Source organism: Coturnix japonica, chromosome 2 (genome assembly GCF_054131305.1).
Source record: "Coturnix japonica strain WE chromosome 2, WE-NBRP24, whole genome shotgun sequence".
In the NCBI taxonomy this organism is placed as follows: Eukaryota; Metazoa; Chordata; class Aves; order Galliformes; family Phasianidae; genus Coturnix; species Coturnix japonica.
The window spans coordinates 69,686,009-69,705,647 of record NC_140664.1 but is presented as its reverse complement, the minus strand read 5'-3'; the positions used below and the strand labels follow the sequence as shown (position 1 = coordinate 69,705,647).

Below are 19,639 nucleotides of genomic sequence, written 5' to 3'. Positions count from 1 at the left end.
AAACAAACAAACAAACAAAAGAACCTACCAACCAACCCAACCAACAAAAGAAAAAACCTGAAGTCTTACAAGGAAAAAATGGAAAGTGCTGTTCTTAGCTATAAATTCTTGGGTCATGAAACACAAAATGCGGCAGAAGGCCAAATCCGGCTTTACACCCTTGTAGTAAATCATGACTAATATAAGTCTTGGTTACTGCTCACCACAGTTCAGGGTAGTCAGTCTCCTCAGGAAGTTTCATTCCACTCATCCCACAATCCCTGTATCTGCAAATCTCCCTCTTTAACAAAGTGGTAATAGACATTTAAGGGTTACTAGATCACACTCCAGGAAGAGAAAATAAGTAAGCTTAAGCACATAGTCTGTTATTTTAGGGCTTTTAACATTTTCCTTATAAGAATCTGGAATAAACATCCTCTATTCCGTTCTGACCACCAAGATACTTTCCTTTTTCTTTGCTACTTTTTTCCTCCATTATACTTACAGAAAATCTGATCTCACTTTCCAAAAATCTAGGAGAACATAACAAAAAGACCAAACCATTCTCTCCCAATTCCAAATGGCAGCTAAGTTCTTTACCCAGAATGGCCGGTCCTCTGTATGTGAAAATCTTATTGACACTACTAATTTGAACTACACCTCATTGACTATGGAAATCTATATAAAAAATACACTACTAGATTGTCACTTATTTGATGACAAGGTGCTGATGCATCCCCTGCAACACACAGCCTTTGGGCATAAGTAGGTATGTTGCAGACTCATACATGTTCACAAATAGAGGTGCAAAGGTGTTATAGCACAGCCAGGCTGTGGGAATATTCCCAGCTGGCATTCAGGTCCATGCCAGCTTCAACAGGCAACAGAGGATGCAGACTGCCCTCAATTTATAGACAGTGAAGATAACTATCATGTTATTCCAGGCCTTGTGCTTACTAGCAATATTGGACAATGAGGCTTTAAATCTACTATTCATCTGCTACACAACAAGTGTGCAAACAATATAAAAACAACATCACAGCCCACAGTCAAGATACTCAGTATTTGCTGCTGCCTACTAAGCCGCTAAGCAACAGTTTAGGAGGCTACTACAAGGTTTTTATCTTGTAAACTAGTATTTTTGCTCACTAACTTAACACAGATTACAAAACAGCTGCTTTCAGTACTTGGAAAGGCATAAGGAAGCATATTAATAGAAACTACTGACAGCAACAGCAACTCCCTCACAAGTCAAACCACTGATTGTGAAGTCCAACAGAGATGAGGTACTGTTTTGAATAGGAGGTATCAAAATAAAATATTCCTCCTCACTAAAAATCAGCCCCAACTTCCATGAAGGTATCTTGCTTGCAAAGAAAAAACAAGCATTAGAGAGGTACAGTAACTTGATTTTCTCTGTTTAAAAGATTGTTATGCACATATAATCAAAGACACCAGGCAAACAACATGTTTAAGTTCACTTTGCTGGAGACATCTCTACTTTGATGTTGAATAATAGGCCTGCTGTTCCGATAGCATTTCATAACATCCAGACTGTGATATTTGCAGTGGGTGTGTTAAGAATGAGAGATGGAATATCCTTTAATCAGATCATTTCAAAGATATCTGATACTTACTGATTTTTTTCAAAATATTTTGATCTTCCAGACTATTTTTATAAATCCTAAGGACAAATATTCTCTGCAGAGATCGCTTAGCTGATAAATGCCCCCCAAAAGGAGAGTAATATCACTGAAAACAAGTCAGGTATCCCATTGCTACAATTTTGTCTCAGGATTCCATGAAGAAAAGGGATTCATCTAACATCTAGCTCCCCTAGATGGTCACATTGATACTCCTCTGCACAGAACTCAAGGCACCAAGAGTCAGCATAAACAGGCATTTGGGAAGAAGTCAGAATTGACTACCATGTACAAGATCTTATAATTTCTGTTCTCATCCATGCACTGTGAATTGCAAACAGCATGGAGACAAACTCATTTACACAGGAGCAATATTGATAAAGCTACTGAAAATTCAAATCTCCATTATTACACTGAAACAACTAATTTGTGTCACAGGGGCCCTGTGGAAGGTTCTGAAGGGGCAGAAGCAAAGCAAACAGCACTCTGGGAAACAGATAGTACATGCATGATCAATTTCAGACTACCAGCCTCTTCAGCAGCACTAAATTCTTACAGCCATGGCTTTTATGCTGATGTCTTATGCTGAATATGGAGTTGGTAAAGCAGAATATGCCAGATGAACTGCATTTTGGACTGTCATGCTGTTTTCATGGGTAAATTCTGCTTTTTCCCTACTTACAGGGTCAAATATCCTTCCATGATTTAGACTATAAACTTGAAACAGATGTTCTTTCTGGATTACCTCTACAAAGTCACCAACAGAATAATCACTAGCAGGACATACAAACAGAGCTTCAGAACAGATTAAATCCTGAGTCATCAGAAAGCAAAAAAGAAAAACATCTGAGTAAAAAGTAAGTCTGACAAGTCAAATCTAAATCATCATGCTATGTTGCACATTCACACACTTAGTTTTGACGGCTGATAAATTTAATACTTGGACCTGTCCCAAATTCAGCTTTAGCTTGCTGTAAACAACTCTTACACTGAACTATAACGACTCTATATGTTGAACAGATGCTGAAGTTGTGATCATTTATGTGCAATGATGTTCTGCTACTATCACCTGCAAGTCAGTAATTACTGTTCTCTCAGCAAGTAATGCCAAAACAGTGTAGTCTTTCACCAGAATAGGAACTGGCAAATCTAGAATAGCTTGCCCCATTATGTTGTTGCAATGTTTATGCAATTCTATTTTCAGTTCCTTTTCTATAGAAAAATGTGTCCATGATCTTCAGAAGAACACACCAATAAACTGAGCAGTTGTGTTCACATTATTTTAATATCTCAGTGAATACATACGATAGAAAGAAACAAACATCTGTAAAGGGGAAAAAAAGTGCCAACTTCATGAGATATTTGAAACAAAAAGAAAGTTGTTGTCCTGTCCCATTCCTCCATTCCCTGCAGAAACTGTCAGCACTGTGCTAAATTTGAACTCATTGTCCTTGGAATAAAGTGTCTTGATCAAAGACTTCTAGACCTATCAATGGCATTACATAAGAATTTATCAGGCCCTTACTCATCTAAAATCTGGAACACCATGTATTAAAATGATCTAAATCATGACCTTAGTAACTTAACATATAAACGACGTAAAACATAAGATATGATTTAAAACTGCATGAAAGGATTTCACTCAAGGGAGAAGCAGAATTTATGCTTCCAAACACTGATGTTGTTGTTGGAGTTGGCCCATCACAATTTCCTTTATTGTTAGTGGGGAATAAAGGCAGTTCCAGGTTGCAGTTCATCTAATCTTAAAATACAACTCTGACACAGGTCCTTCTAATACCCATAAAAATAATCTAGATGAATAAGCTTAGCCATAGAAATGCATATTGCAGATGTGGGAAGATAAAGCCTACTCCATGCATTAACAGGAGGAAGAAGTCTCCAGACTATGAAAAAGAACTTCAATTTTGTTGGAAGAGGTGAGATTTTCCAAAATGACCCCCAGTTCCTGGAGCTCTATTTTTTTTTTTTTTTTACCACTACAAGATGTCTTAAAATAACAAAAGATTTCAGAAGCACACAATACACAGAGCCCATTTCAATTGCTTGAAATAGAGTTGGAAAAGATTTCAGAAAACAATGTGCCAGTATGTCAACTACCAGGTATGTGTGGAAGAGTTTTAAGGGAGCAGTGCTCTTATGTAATGGCTGTTATCGCTCACAGCCTACTTCCTACTTCTGCAGGCAGGTGCTGCAAACCTCAACGCTTCCTGCTCTCCTCCCTGAGTATTTCACATCGTCAAAACACTCCTACCAGCGCTTACAGAAGAAACAAAGGAAAATGCTGGTTATCACAGAAGAAAAGTCTAGATGGGATGCAGAGGGACATAGATAGGCTTGAGCATTGGGCCCAGGAGAACTACACAAGGTCCAACAAAGACAAGTGCAAGACCTTGCAACTGCATTGAAGCAACTTCCATTATCCATACAAGCCAGGGGATGAATGAATAGGGTACTGCTCTGCAGAAAAGTACCTGAGAGTACTGGTGGATGGCAAGCTGGACATGAGCTAGCTGGACATGTGCCCCTGCAGCCCAGAAAGCCAACCGTACCCTGGGCTGCATCAAAAGATGCGTGGCCAGCAGTATGAGGGAGGTGATCCTGCCCCTCTGCTGCACGCTGCTGAGGCCTCATCCAGAGTACTGCATCTACATGTGGAGGCCTCAGTACTGGAGAGACATGGACCTGTTGGAGTGTGTCCAGAGAAGGGCCACAAACATGATCCATGGGATGGAACACATCTCCCACGAGGAGGACAGGCTGAGAGAGCTGGGGCTCTTCAGCCTGGAGAAGAGAAGGCTGCAGTATGACCTGATAGTCGCCTTTCAGTATCTAAAGGGGAGCTCCAAGGAAGAAGGGGACAGACTCTTGAACAGTCTGTGGTGACAGAACAAGGGGACATAGTTTCAAACTTTAAGAGGATAAAGGTTCAATATAAAGTTGCTTTTGTTTTGTTTTTTTTTCTTAACAGTGAAGATGGTGAAGTTCTGGAACAGGTTGCCCAGAGATGTGGTGATGCCCCATTCCTGGAGACATTCAAGGCCAGGTTTGTCTAGGCTCTGAGCAACCTGATCTAGCTGTGGATGTCCAAGTTCCTGGCAGGGGAGATAGAACAGACAACCATTAAAGTTCCCTTCCAATTCTAAGCGTTATATTATTCTATGAAAACATTTTAAGTTGAGCTCAAGAAAAAGTATTCCTGCAGGATACAGGCACACGCACACCATTGTTCATCTGCCTTTGGTTCAGCCCAGCAAAATGTGGGGCACAGACCTCAGTGTACCACCACACTCCTTGTGACTCTACATAACCACAGCATTTCCTGAAAGAGGTACTGTAGATATTCACAGCTACCTTCAAGCACGCATCTCCCTCAACAACAGAAGTGGATACCCAGCAGTTTGGGGAAGCTATCAATAAGGGCCAGCAAAATCTGCAGTGAATCCACTTAGCTCTGGACTCCCAAGACAGAATGAGTTTTCCATGCTTCTCCGGTGCCACTATCTGTGGGCTCAAGTGCTCCGTGTTTGCCCTGGGATGGGAAAGATGGAACCAAACCAACAGTAAACCATTTGTACAGAGTAAATTTTCAGTCTAGTCAACCAGTGCAACTGCAGAAGTGGCAAGTTTCTGCATAAGAGAGGAAAAAAGAACCTTGTACAGGGGGAGGGAAAATAGGCAGAACTACCTTTTTTTTGTAATAATCTCATTATAACCATTTATTTGACTGGGAAATCACAATATATCATATCTGCTTTCACAGTCAGGAGATTTCAGTCATAAGATACTGTTCTTCCCAAATATAATACAGTTTAAAGGAAAACTTACTGCTCTGTGGTGTTTAATATAAAATGAGTATATCTGACCTTCATTTATACAGGCTGCAGACTTATTTTTAATCACTTTAGAACTGTGGCAGGAAGAAAAGCCACCAACAAAACTTGTGCAGCTACAATATCCTGTCATGGCTGTTCTTCCCTTCCTTTTTTCTGCTCACAATTAGCAATTTTGTACCATGCAAGATGACAAGAACAAAGCCAGCTGTTCAGTGACATCTGTGTTAAAGCACCTTACATCTGCAGCAAATATCTCTGGAAGCTGGACTTAGGAACATGTCTAAATTTAGGTGCTCAAATTTGGACACTACTGAAAACAAGCAACTTGAAAGTAATAACCATTCAGGACTTCCTGCAAGTCAAACATCTCAACTGTCACTAAACTAAGCTATCTGGAAATCATTAGAGCTTTGTTGAAGCATTGTGCCCTGAATGAATTCCAGGGGCTCTCCTCCACACACAAAAAAAGTCTCTGGTTTTCAAACTTAGCAACCAAAACACAACAAAAACTAACAGGAAAACACACAGCATGAGCAAGTGTCAATTGGTGAGTAAGAAATGTAAACAGTAAACAAAGAGAAACTTGGACTTTGCTATAAATTATATCTCACTGACTTCATTTACACTATGCTACATCTAAAGAAAAAGAAAATCCTTGTCTCGTTAAAAACATACTGTCTCTTTTACACATCCCCACCAGGGGCCCATACTTCTATATTTATAATTCAGCAGAACTTCGGTTTCTAACACTGAATTTTTCCAAAGATAGCTGTGATACCAGGAGGGGAAACAAAAAAAAAAAAAAAACAAAAAAAAAAACAACCAACAAACAACCACACCCACACTTATATTACTTTGCCACAGCATTATATTTTCACCATGCTTATGAGTCAGCAATAGAAGAAACATAACTTGATTTCCAGTGCATAGGAGAGTATCATTATGCAACAGGAGCCAGAATCTTGAAACCAAGATTCCCAAACTATACTGTAAACTTGAACATAGCTGGAGGAAAGAAATTCAACAGACATCTAAGTTACATAAATAACTGTAAGTTCCCCTTCAAGTAAGCCCTTTACATGTAAATCCTAAAAAACTGCTTTGAAAGCACAGTGCATGATATGCATAGCTCGCCTGCAAAACTTATTTCCATTTATCAAAAGGTTTTGTACTACTAATACCTGGCCATCACCAAAGCACTCTATAAATATTTAAAGTTTGATTTTTGTTTGTTTATTTGTTTTTAAAGCAAACTTAAGCTCTCTTAAAATAGAGTTGGAATTTTTCCCATGATATAGCAGTGGGTTGTTAGAGTTAGGATAGCATGGTTACACTGTGGTTGGACTTGATCTTTTAGGTCTTTTCCAACCTGGAAAATTCTATGATTCTGTGACTCTATCACTTTTCCTGATTCTGGGAAGCACCCGAGCATGTCCTTTATATAGGACAAGTGAAAGGAGCCTTGGAGGGGGATGACAGCAACATTAGTACCCATTGATGGCTTGAAGCCTCTTTAGGACACAGCCAGCAAGTAAATGAGGTCTGCAAGCAGAAGCAGTCAAAGTAATTGCAAAGAGCTGATTACAGACATGGGAAACAGAGGAACACCTGCCATTTATAAGGGTCCCCTAAACCAGTCTAATACATTGCCCTTATTAGTGATCACACTGAAAAAAGAAAGAAGCGTTGGAGAAAAAGAAAAAAGAGGAGGCGGATATGGAATAAATTTTCTCTTCATAATTATTTAAGCACTGAAATCTAATTTAAAGCCTGGCTCAACCCCATCTAAGCCAGAAGAACAAGAAATCCAACTGAGACAGTCAAGCAATTGAGGTAACGGCGCATGACGAGTTTATGATTGATAAGCAGTTAGATGACAGACTAACAACTGGCATGTCAGAGCCCCATCAAAGTTGAAGGAAGACTATACCACAAACCTGCTGCACCACATCAGAGAGAACAGACAGACCATTAAACACAAATACTGTACAAATGATAAGCAGCATGGCCTGAGCTGAGAGGAAATGCTCAGCATAGAATCACAGAGTGACCAAGGTTGGAAAAGACCTCCAAGATCACCCAGTGCAATCACCCACCTATCAACAATACTTCTTAACTAAACCATGACCCTCAGTACAACATCTAAGCATTACTTCAACACCTCCAGGGATGGTGACTCAACCACTTCACCGGGCAGCCTATTTCAGTGCCTGACCACTGGTTAAAACAACCAGTTAAAACCAGAAGAGATGTAGAGGGGAAGACAGTGCAAAGCATATAAGGAGACAGTTATTTTCTACATAAAACAACAGGATAGCTGTAGCCTGGGCTCCTCAAATGCAAGACACTGGGCAGGTGAGCCCCTGAGTGCTGGCTGCCCTCCCTGCAGAGATCTGCTTCCCACTGTATCAGGGTGAAGAAACTCAAGCAATGCACCCAGCACTGAGTCAGGCCCCAGGATGGGAAGAGTGCCATGGCAGCCACCCACTCATAATGGCAGCAGCCATGCTCTAGACTGACAGCTGCAGTTCAGTGTCCAAAGGTGTCAGCCAGAAGGCAGTCACCACGGAGGGGACAAACCCTAAAAGCAGCCTGCAAAATCAAAGATTTCCCTTTTAAGCTATTAAGTATTTCACTCTGGATACTCATGTTTTTTTGTATAAACATCCAAGTCCTCACTGGCTCTGGGTAAGTTCTTGGCCTCAGCAGCATCCTGTTGAAATTAGTTTCACTGACCAATTTTGGACTGCATGAAAAATCACTTTAATCCCTGCTGAATCTGCAGCCTTCTGCATTATCATGACTTTCTCCTCATGCAGAGAAACACAGGGGAATGGAAGGGAAGAAGTCCTAGATCTATTTCCCTTATACTGCACATGTATACTTTCTCTATGATCCTCTCTAACAGTCGTATTTCTAAAGCAGACGGTCCAGATCCTTCACTTTGCTTCTGCATGTTTAAGAAATTTATCTTGTTTTGTTTTTTTTCCCTTTTTACTTTGCTCACATTTTTATTTTTGTTTCATGGCAAAGAATACCTACAATCATCCTCCAACTGACTTGTACAGCTACAAGATAGAAGCATAATTGCGTTATGATTTCCCTTCTACCCTGGGCCATTCCGGTTCTAACACTGACTTGATTTGCTGTTTAGAACCAGCAGAATCTTTCTAACACTTTCCAAACTGCTGAGCCCAGTTTCTTCTCTGCAACCGCAGGTTTGCAGTCAGGAATGAGCATCCTTGTGGAGAAGCAGCAAGAAAGGTAACACTACATCAAAGTTACATACTCTGAATAAGAAGGTAACCAAATGTTTCCTCTTAGAAGTCTACTGTATATCACAACACACCACAGCAATATGCCAACACTTTTAGCATTGTGGTACAAAACAGGCAGAAAAAGAAAAAAAAAAAAAGAAGAAGAAAAAAAAAGAAAACAGAGTGTAGTGTTATTGTTGCTGTGGCAACTACAGACCACAAATTTATGCCTCAAGGGAATTAGCATGAACACAAACATAGACACCAAGGCATAAACAGCTGTGGGTGCTAACAGTGCCTACAACTCACTGCAGATGTAAAACACCATGCCATCAGAAACTGGATGTAAATCAAAGAGTAATTCCCTTAGGTTCCCAGCTGCTGTCTCCAAATCATTTGCCTACACCTCTTTTACAGTATGTCCTGTAACGAAGACGAGGAAAAACATTTCCAGAAACCCTGTAGTGTAAGAAATATAAATGTAAGATAAATTAAACTAAGAAGCAGCAGCATTTCTGAGTGAACAAAACAATTCTAAAAACATCACTCCTGCAAGTAAATAAATCACTGGTCTACCAGCTGGAAACTGATGGTGCAAACACTTCCTGCAAACCTTCAGTGGTCTGAAGCTGCTCTCACTGTGCACACATGAGATACACAAAGTCAATACTGTACTTTTCTTTAACACTCCCTTGCACTGATAACAGGAAAAAACTACTTTTAGTAGTTTATAATGCCATTTAAGCAACGTTAATAATTAAATCTTTTCTGCTCAACTGGACTTGGGGAAAAAAGCAAACAAACAAAAAACACGACAGTATGTGTGAGCATGAAAACAAAAATGGAAATTATCTGAGAAATTTTGGGAGCGGGGGATCCACAAATGTTCTGGTTTCTTTTCCTTGTCTCCTTGCTTTCCCCATTCCTGCCCTATCTGCATACCAGTGTGAAACGACACTTGAACAAGAAACCACAAATGAAGAAATTGCTCAAGTCGACCTAGAGCTTTTGTCAGAAGCCCAGGGCCTGTCAAAGGAGCAAATGATCTGCCTGAGCAAGAAAGCCAGCAGCTGAATTGTTCTCTTGGCCTGAGATAGCTATTGATTTATTATTACACATGTCATCCAAAAAAAAAAAAAAAAAGAGCTAAAGGAATATTTTCCTTTCCCCTTTTTCCCCTCCTAGTTCTCCAGCCTGACTTGCTTACTGAACTGGAAGGCTGCAGAATATAATTCAATAGTGAATTTTAAAGCTGGAAATTTTTGAGACTGTCATATTTTGGTCTAGGATCTACGAGGCAGATACATGCACTCAGGCCCCATCTACTATTCAAATAAGTCATCTAGACAGACAGCCTAAATGCTTCCAGGAAGCATCCCACTCACTATGGTGCAGAGTTCATTCACAAGAGGACACACCCAGCAGACGTTGGCAAAATCCCTATCATCCAACAAGCCCTCCACCCAGGAACACCAGGCAAATGTTAAGAGTCTTTAAACACCACCTGCAAAAAACATCCAGAAAGAGAAAAATGATGTTCTGGAAACCAAGAATGAAGATTCGTTCTAACATTTTGTACTTGTTTTGTCTAGGACCAGACAGCACTGTGAAAGTCATGCTATAAACAGATCAGTTAACTTATTGACTTACTTACTTACTCAGTCAATTATTTATAGAGGAACGATGGAGTGCTACTACCTGAAAATTTATTCTGATGAGGCAAGTCTGAAACAGTTAAGATTATTTCCCATCCAACCCCGTTAAGGATGCAACACAATGCAAGCAGACAAAAGAAGTTGTAAAAAAATAAAAAAACAACAAACAACATCAGCAACAATTGCTTGTATTTTTCCTTTTTTGCAGTTCCACAAAGCTGTGTAAAATACCTTAAGCCAGGAAATAAAGAACCACTTTTCAAATTAAGCTTGTAAAAGGGGATAACAATCACATCCTACCTTTCTCTGGGGAGGGATCAGCCAAAGGGTTTTCCTTTACTCATTTTTTGCCAAGTGAAATTCTGCCTGTTTGCCGAGCCACAGCAGACTGACCTGATATGGAGCAGGCTGGATTCCACCCAAAAGTAACCAAACAAGCCTGACCGGTGCTGTACCCAGAAGAAACCATCAAATTCAAGTCAGAGATGTTGGCCCTGCAGATGTTAGCAAGAAACAAGGCCCGGAGAAGTAGATCTGAAGAACAAAACAGCTAATGTCAAGTCCACACACTCACATTATTCAGCATCTGGAGAGACTGGCTTTGGATAACCATTAGCATGCATCTTAGCAGCTGAAGCACTGCGGAGTCCTGGAGCCTATCCTAGCTTCACCTGGTCTGAAAGCAACCCAGTTCTCTGGACGTTCCCCATACACTTCATGTACAAAGCAGTCAAGTGAGGAGAGTCAGGAGATTCATTCCCAATTTGTTACATTAAGTACACATCAACATAAGCACTCTTATTAGCAGAGGACAGTAAAAATCTATGCATGACACTAATTCTAAGAGCAAGCCTGACTGTCTGGAAACCTTCTAAATACTTTTACTTGACTCCCTGAGCACCCAGGAGACATGAGTTTCTGTACCCTGAAGGCCACCTGTAGCTGCCAGGTCACATACAGCATTGTTTCACACCAAGAGAAACTCAGCTCGTTGATATCAAATCCTTCACTTGATTTTGGATAAGTACAAAAGTTCAGGTTCACCTCTGCACTGATGTTAAGTCCAATGCCCAGGGAACACCAGCAACATCTGCAGTTTGGCAAGCCTTCATCCAGAGCTGCCTATCCTCACTAACTGCAACAGCAGCCAAGGAGCAGTCGGGTCACTAAATATCATGCCAGCCCAGCCAACACACAGCAAAACCCAAGCACCAGGGTCTCCCCTGCAGAACAGAGTCAGCTCTGTGCTCATTGCCTAGACCGCTATGCTGATGCCCAGGATGCTCCATCACTACTTCACACCATCTCAAAATAGCTGCGGGGCACTGCTAAATCATTCCAAATGTGATTAATGAACAGGGAAAGCTACAGGAAACTTTATGCAGCACTCTTAATGTTTATTTTTCCAGATATCACTTGACACAAATGAGAAGGAAAGTGCTTAAAAAGGGGAAAATTGCAGGCAGCTGATTCCAGTTGCACTTTTGCCTCTTGCCAAATTTAAAACTTAATAGGACAGACTTTGTTTCAAGGAATGACGGGATGTGGAAATATTTACACATATAGTATCAAGAGATTGGCCATGTGGTCCAAGACTGCGATGCCAAACCAAGTGAGAGCACAATGAAAATGGCAACGCTAGTTTCTAAGGCAGAGGAAAATGTGTATTGTTGCAATTGTTAATAATAACTGACCTGAACAGAAAGCAATGCTTTGGAGGTAGCCCTTGCCCTTTGAAAAGCATGATGTCTCCACCCCAGGGATGACTCAGTTGTGGATGCCCCATCCTTGGAGATGTTCAAGGCCAGGTTGGATGGGACCCTAGGCAACCTGATCTAGTAATTGTGGAAGTTTGGTGGCCCTGCCAGGCATGGAGGTTGGAATTTCATGATCCTTGAGGTCCCTTCCAACCCAGGTCATTCTATGATTCTATGATATCTAGCGTCTCAGAGCTGGCACAAGCAGGTACAAGCAGAAGGGTGGATTTGCTCATGAAGCACAAAAAGGCTGGGAAGGCCATGGACACTAAAAAGCCCAGTGGGATCCAAGATGGAGTCAGCAAGGCTGTATTTCTGTGGTGGTATATCCTTCATTACTTTTATGAGCTTTATGAGTCTTATTTTAACATGGGTACTGAAAAGTCAGAAATACATGGGCATCAAAGCTGGTTTTGGTAACCTATGGGCTGCCTCTTTGTAAAGGTGTGATATCACAGTGATTTCATATATCATTTTTCTCAAAGAACTAGGGTTTATACAGCCTTATTTTTTCCAACTGAGGGTGTGTCAAGCAAAGAGGCAGTGAATCTGACCATACCGCTGCAATTGAAATTTAAAACACTGAACTTCCAAATGCAGAATGACTGGCATTAAGGAATTAAAACACAGAAAAGTTCATACCAAACATGAACAGTTGTTGCTGTTAGCCTCAATTCCCATTTTTCCGGTAGAAAAATCAGACATTAACCCCACTTATGTTTTCAATTAACTTCTATCTTCAGATCTTGCCTCAATCTGTAACAAATTAGGTTTTTTTCTTCTGTACTGCATCTTCTGATGTTTCTATAAAGACCATTAAAGAAACCCCAAAGTTCCTTGCCTAAGTCTGCAGAATTCCTAGAAAGCTACATTTCTGTCTTTTTAGACTCCAAAAACTGAAATAGAAAAGCCACGCAGGGAGGCTCAGGACTAATAAACATCCCAACCAGCTAAAAACAAGAAATGGGGAAGCAAATTGAAGTTGAAAAAAAAAAAAAAAAATGCTAGATTTAACAACAATTTTGAGATCAGAATTTCTGTCGATATCTGTTAAAGGAGAGGTATATAAATAAAGGAAAGGTGTACGTATATATTGTATATATATACACACACACACATATATATATACATACATACATATAAAAACGATAATGATAACAATACAATTCATGAACATGCTTTGAGTTATTCCAACCCCAGGAATGGGCAGAAAGACTTCTCTAGTACTTCAGCTATTTCAGGTCTCAGATATGCACCCTTCAGCCCCTCAAAGAGTTAGTGTTTGATTTAAGCTGCTGCCAAAACACAAATACGCAGCAGTGAAAGGACAAACCATGGCATACAACTAGCAGCCAAAGCATCCAGTGTTACATTTGAACGCCCATTTTTCACCTCCGGGGCAACGCAGCAGGCCCCATCTGTGAGGAACCTCTGATATAAAAATAAGACAATGCTCATATGCTGCTTTTTTTGAGGGATGCTCCCTGAGCATTTCCTTGCTCAATAGCCTTCATGCTGTCAGAAGCAGGTGAGGGTCAGGCCTGTTAGCAGCTCTGGTTTGCTGTACCGCAGCTGATAAGACAGCACACAAACAGTTACTGCCAAGGCAACTGGTAACCCAGGATATCAAGGGGCTGTGCTGCAGAACAACCCTGAGACCCGAAACTTTGAGATCAAATGTCTTCACCCTTCAAGCCTCAATTACATATAGAGATGCCTAGAGCTGAGGAAGGCATAGTAAAAACATCATATAGATAAATGGTACCACTAAACAGACTTCTAATAACTTTCAATAGAGTATTTTCACTGTATCCATTCAAAATGCACTTTGTTTAGAGACATTACACTGCTAAAAGTTTAATCTCTAATTACCATATCTCACTGATTTGTCCTAAAGGAAAACATCGCAAAAAAATCAGTGACTTAGGGTACATGTGACAGAAAAAAAAGTACTATATAAGCAATACTGGAGGGACAGTGCTCCAGAATTAGTGATTTGTGGCTTATGTGACAAGAAAAACAATCAGTACTTCACACAGCACTTCTCCCCATCCCCCTCCCCCCCCCCCGCCTTTCCCAAATGTTGCTGAAGGTGTGTCATTGACGTAGCCAGATATTTTTAGCGTACAAGTCAGCTAAACTTCAAAGTCTGCTTTCCTGGGGGATGAGGATGAATTGAACACAGAGTCTTTTCATCCTCTTTCAAGCTCATTAATCTTGTTACTGAATATAGCTCTCCTTAAAAAATCATATTTCAATGCTAAATTCAAAGATAAATCATCCATTAAAGAGACAAGCAAACGCACTCTGAGACTTTGGGAGAATATTAGCATCTCAAGCAGCAAATGCTGTTCTCACGCAATACGCTGCCTAGTAAATAAAACGTGAACAGCCTGCCTGGTACACCACACAGCTACTAATTACAACTCAGCATGGTTTTTAAACCTCCATCACCATTTGTAAAATGAAGAAAAGAACCCATGTGAAAAAAAACATTTTTCAGACTCACCTCTCTTTTTTCTGATCAATGTGACACAAGAGCTACTTAACAGATGACAAAACATTTTCCATCTATCACTGCTGCAGCTTTCATAACCTTGCTTAGAAAGGGTAACAATCACTACTTTTGTTTTTTCTGCCTTCAGCTCAACTCTTTTTCTGATCCTTCTCATAGATTAGAACCTCTCTCAGAGCACAGAGAAACCCAAAGAGAGATCACCAGAAGCCCTGGCGCTCAGCATAGCCCCATAGGCTGTAGTGGCAGGGAGTCCCTCTGTTCACTGTGTGTACTCAAGGAAAACATGCAAGTGCCCGCCATCAGCAACAGGGACAAGCTGCCCCTGGGACAAACACAGCACACAACCAGATGTAGAGGATTTTCCCTACACACAGCATTGCCTTTTTGTCACCTTGGCTGGACCAGATGTCAGGGTGCTGAGGGCTCAGGAGGAAAACCTGCATTCAGCCTGGTGTCATTGTAACATCACAGAATCCTTAGAGTTGGAAGGGACCTTTAAGGATCATACAGTCCTTACTATATGGCAAGTCAGCCAGCCTAACCTAACCCTGCACAGCCATGGGGCTGTGGATATACCAGAGGGGCAGACGTGTGCCATTCACAGCTCCTGTTTGCTGTTCACAGAGATGATTGCCTCTCACACTGATACAGTTCTCATTGACAGTCAGAAGCTTTTATCATCTGGCGGATTTGGTGTTGAGCAGCAAAAAACTGCTTTCTGTTAAAGAAAGGAAAATCAGCATGTTTTGTATTTCAACCTCTGAAATTCTGCGTTTCTTGCACAACTTTGTAAACAAACAGTAAGAAACGGCTCTCAGAATCAGACCCTCTGTCCATAGAGAACAGGTGAGAGCAGGTGAGACCCCACCTCTGCTCTCTGTTCCCAGCCTGTCTGCAGCCCGTGTCCGTGGAGCCAGAGCTGAGACTCTGCAGCTCGGCCAAGCCCTGCACAACTCCCAGCCTAAACTTCCTCGTCCCTGAAAGCGCACGGGAACGGCGCAGGTGCGTGTGGACACGGACAACGCGTGGAGGTCAGCACAGCCTACAAGCAACCGGGAGCCACGAAGCGTTTGGTCCAAACCCACCGCGCCGCCAGGCTGCTGCGTTTCACCTATCTCCGGACAGGGGCAGCATCTCCGGACAGGGGCAGCATCTCCGGACAGGGGCAGCATCTCCGGACAGGGGCTCCGCGTTTCATCACGCACTCGCACGCTGCCAGAAAAGCCTGCCGTACCTCCGCCCTACAGCAGCGACCTCAAACGCAGCTCCGAGTTCTCCGGCCCCTCGCAGGAACGCATTAGGAAGCACCTGAGCCGCTCGCGTTACAAACTTCCTGGCAGCAGCTCAGCTCGAGCCGCTCCGCAGCATCCCCAGCAGCAGCCACCCGTCTGGGCACCGCCACAAAAACACCGCAAAGCAGAGCAAGCCGAGCACCTTGCTGCCGTCGGGCCGCCCTCCGGGCATAGCACAGGGCCGCGGACGCCGAGCCGTCCCTAAGCTCCGAGCAACTCACCTGGTCCAGCGGGATGCCGAGCAGGGCGCTCAGCGGGTGTAGCAGCGTGGAGCCGGTGGTGCGATGCGGGAGTGCGGGCGCCTCGGCCATGCCGCATCCCCAGCGCCACCGACGACGAGCCCGGAGGCACCGCGCCGTCCGCCCGCCGACACCGCCCGGCGCCGCGCCGCCCGCCGGGCCGCAGGGGGCGCTCGGCAAGGCGGGGCCGCCCGAACGGCCGCCCTAAACAGCCGGACCGACGGGGGGAGGATGGTGGGAGGCGGGAGAGTACGGCACCGACGGCGGCAAACAGCCGTCCCCGCCCCGAACCCGCCCACCTCACCTGTCGCTTCGGGTCGGTGCCGTCCGAGCGGAGCGCGTTGTAAGCGGTCGGCAGCTGTAGAGTGGAGCTGTGGGAATAGCTTTAAAAAGCTGCGAGAACGGCTGAAAAACACAGCAAAATTGTAAGGGATGAGTTTAACAGTCTTTCCTGTACTGAGGGGCCCAATAGTGAGCGCACGACTTTTGAGGTATGACCTCACCGGTGATGATCACCTCCTACTCCTACTGGCTACGCTATTTCTGATACAAACCAGGATGCTGTTGGTCTTGGCTGCCTGTCAGCTAACACCTCCAGATCCTTTTCCTCCTCACTTCTTGCCAGCCACTCTTTCCCAAGCCTGTAGTGATGCATGGGGTTGTTAGGACCAAAGTGCAGGAACCAGCACTTGCTCTTGGTAGAGCTCATACTATTGGCCTCAAGAACCCTCACAAGAGAGGAAAAGAAACGTGACACAAAGGGAGGGAAAATACATAGAATTACCTTTTTTTTTTTTTTTTTTTTTTTTTTTTTTGTAATAATCTGTAGTCATAGCCATTTATTTGACTGAAAAATCACAATTTATATTTGGGTAATTATCTTTGCAAACATAACAGTTAGCAACTGTCCTTGATTCTATAAACAGTGAAAACTGAATGCTTTGCAGCTGCTTGTGCAGTCTACTATTCCCATTCCATATCCTAATACTACTCGAAGCTAGATTTTTTTAGACAGCATTTTTTGTTCATTTTTTAGGCTTCTTCCAAGAGGTTGTGTATGGTTTATATTATTATTAATCAAGAGAACAGTCACATTCGCCCTCTGCTATAATGGAGATTGCATAGAATTTGCAAACCTCAGTGACCTGCTGCTATCATATATCTGCTTTCATAGTCGGCAGATTCCACAATCCCTGCATCTGCAAATCTCCCTCTTTAACAGAGTGGAAATAGACATTTGAAGGTTACTAGATCACACTCCAGGAAGAGAAAATAAGTAAGCTTAAGAATGTAGTCTGTTATTTTAGGGCTTTTAATATTTTCCTTACAGTTAAGAATCTGGAAGAAACATCCTCTATTCTGTTCTGACCACCAAGATATTTTCCTTTATCTTTGCTACTTTTTTCCTCCCTTATACTTACAGAAAATCTGATCTCACTTTCCAAAAATCTAGGAGAACATAACAAACAGACCACACCATTCTGTGGTCTGAGAGATGCCTTCACATGGAAGACAAGGAGATTTGAGAGGAAACTTGGGGCCCCATTCCTGGCAATGGCTCCTCTGTACTCTATTGCTACTCAGGAGGAAAGGCTGCCCTTGGACACAGGCACTGCTCCATGCCCATACCCACCCAATGGACACTTCTGGCTGTCAAGGCCAGCCATACTCTTGTGAAGAGCCTTTCCCTAATACCCAGCCTCAGCCTTCTCTAATGCATCTCTGTGCCTTCCCCTTGGGTTTTTTCACCATCACCAAGGGAGATCAGTGCCTGCCCCTCTGCTTCCCTCTTTGGGAAACTCTGCTCCACCATGAGGCCTTCCTCTCAGTCTCCTGAACTTGAAAAGGAGAAAAGAAAAAAAAATGGAATCACTTTTAAAATCTTTGTAATTGTAAATGGTGTTGAAGATATAAACTAAAAGAAGTAAGAGGGTTTATTTTGAAATCCCACAGATTTATAGCTGATTTTGCTTCATCAAGAGTTTGGACTGGGTAATCCCCTTAGGACCTTTCCAATCTGTCCTACCCTGTGATCACAGAATCATGGATTCATCAAGGCTGGAAAAGACCACTCTAGTCCAACCAACAACCCGTCACCACCTCACCACTCTTCAGAGAAGAAATTCTTCCTAACATCCAATCTGAACCTCCTCTGATGGCAGCTTCCCCCCATCTTATACTATGGCTTTGTTCTGCTGGTCACTAAGTAGTGTCACAAGGATGGTGAGAGGTACTTCCTTGCTTTCAGGACAGCTATCCATCCAAATGGAGCAAGGAAGTACCTCTCACCATCCTTGTGACACTACTTAGTGACCAGCAGAACAAATATTGGGGAATAAACAGACATAGCCCACCTGGAGAATCAGGAGCTCAGTGTATAACTTCTCTGAAGGCCCTGTGCATTCTTCAGCCTCTGAAGATGTGATGAGCTTGGTGAAGGGAAGCGGAGCAAAGTTTGCAGAAGATGTGAACAAACCCTAATTGATCAGACCGAATGGTCCCTTCTCTCTGGTGGTGACAGCTACAGGTTGCTTAGTCAAAACATACAAGAGCAATGCCAAACATGGATTGGCTTTCTCATTGTACTCTCCCAGCTTCTAGCCATCAGGACTGCCTGATGAAAATTTCATTTGTGATATCATGTCTAATAGCCACTGGTGGGCCTACGTTACAGATCTGACAGCTTTTTGAATTCACTTATGTTTTGGTCTCAACAATGCTACTACTTAATTACGTGCTGTATGAAAAAGTATTTCCTCTTGTTTGTTTTAAATCAGCTGCCTTGTAATTTCTTTGAGTGCTATCTTGTTTTTGTGCTGTGAGAAATAAGTGAATAATCATTGCTTAGTCACCTCCCTTGTTCTATTCTTAACTTTCTATATCCTGAGTAGTCTCTTGTCCTCACTGACGAGTCAATTTAATCTCTCTCTATATAGAAGTTATTGGTATCTTCCTTTTGTTCTTCCTTCTTTTTTTTTCTTTTTTCTTTTTTTTTTTTTTTTTTAATGGAGATTATATATTTACACGATAACAATGTTTTGTTCTACATTTGTCTACATGATAACAATGTTTTGTTCTACATTCATCTACCAACAATTCTTAATGCCAATCCTACTGACTTCGAAGTCTATTTTCTCAAAGGTCGTAGGTAGAGACTAATGTATCTGCATAATCAAGAGTTGTTATTTTCCTCTCTGTACATTAATAAATATTAAATTGTGGTAGTCCTTAAAATGCCCCACAATAGGATACTGTGAAATCTTCTTCAGCTCTGTAATCAAACTTTGATTATCCTGAGTTTTTTGTATCCTTTGTAAGCTTGTCATCTTACCTGCTTTTCTTATTAGTATGTTCAACAGGACAGATTGCTTTGTATTAAGTTCTATCTTGACATTTGTTCTCACCCTTTGTTTATTACTTTTTAAACAGCTGGAAATCCTTGACG

At 42.1% G+C, this 19,639-nt stretch overlaps 1 protein-coding gene across 4 annotated transcripts in view; it reads right to left on the bottom strand.

Moving 5' to 3' along the window:
* Nucleotides 1-16,341, bottom strand: part of MBOAT1 (membrane bound glycerophospholipid O-acyltransferase 1) — a 56,960-nt gene extending 40,619 nt beyond the window's left edge. For all 4 annotated transcript variants that reach the window (XM_085540153.1, XM_015854751.2, XM_085540151.1 and 1 more), the window contains exon 1: nucleotides 16,177-16,341. In XM_085540153.1, the coding sequence (XP_085396279.1) occupies nucleotides 16,177-16,273 (97 nt within the window). In that variant the 5' untranslated portion in view covers nucleotides 16,274-16,341. The remainder of the gene's footprint in view (nucleotides 1-16,176) is intronic.
* Between the last annotated feature and the right edge of the window lie 3,298 nt (nucleotides 16,342-19,639).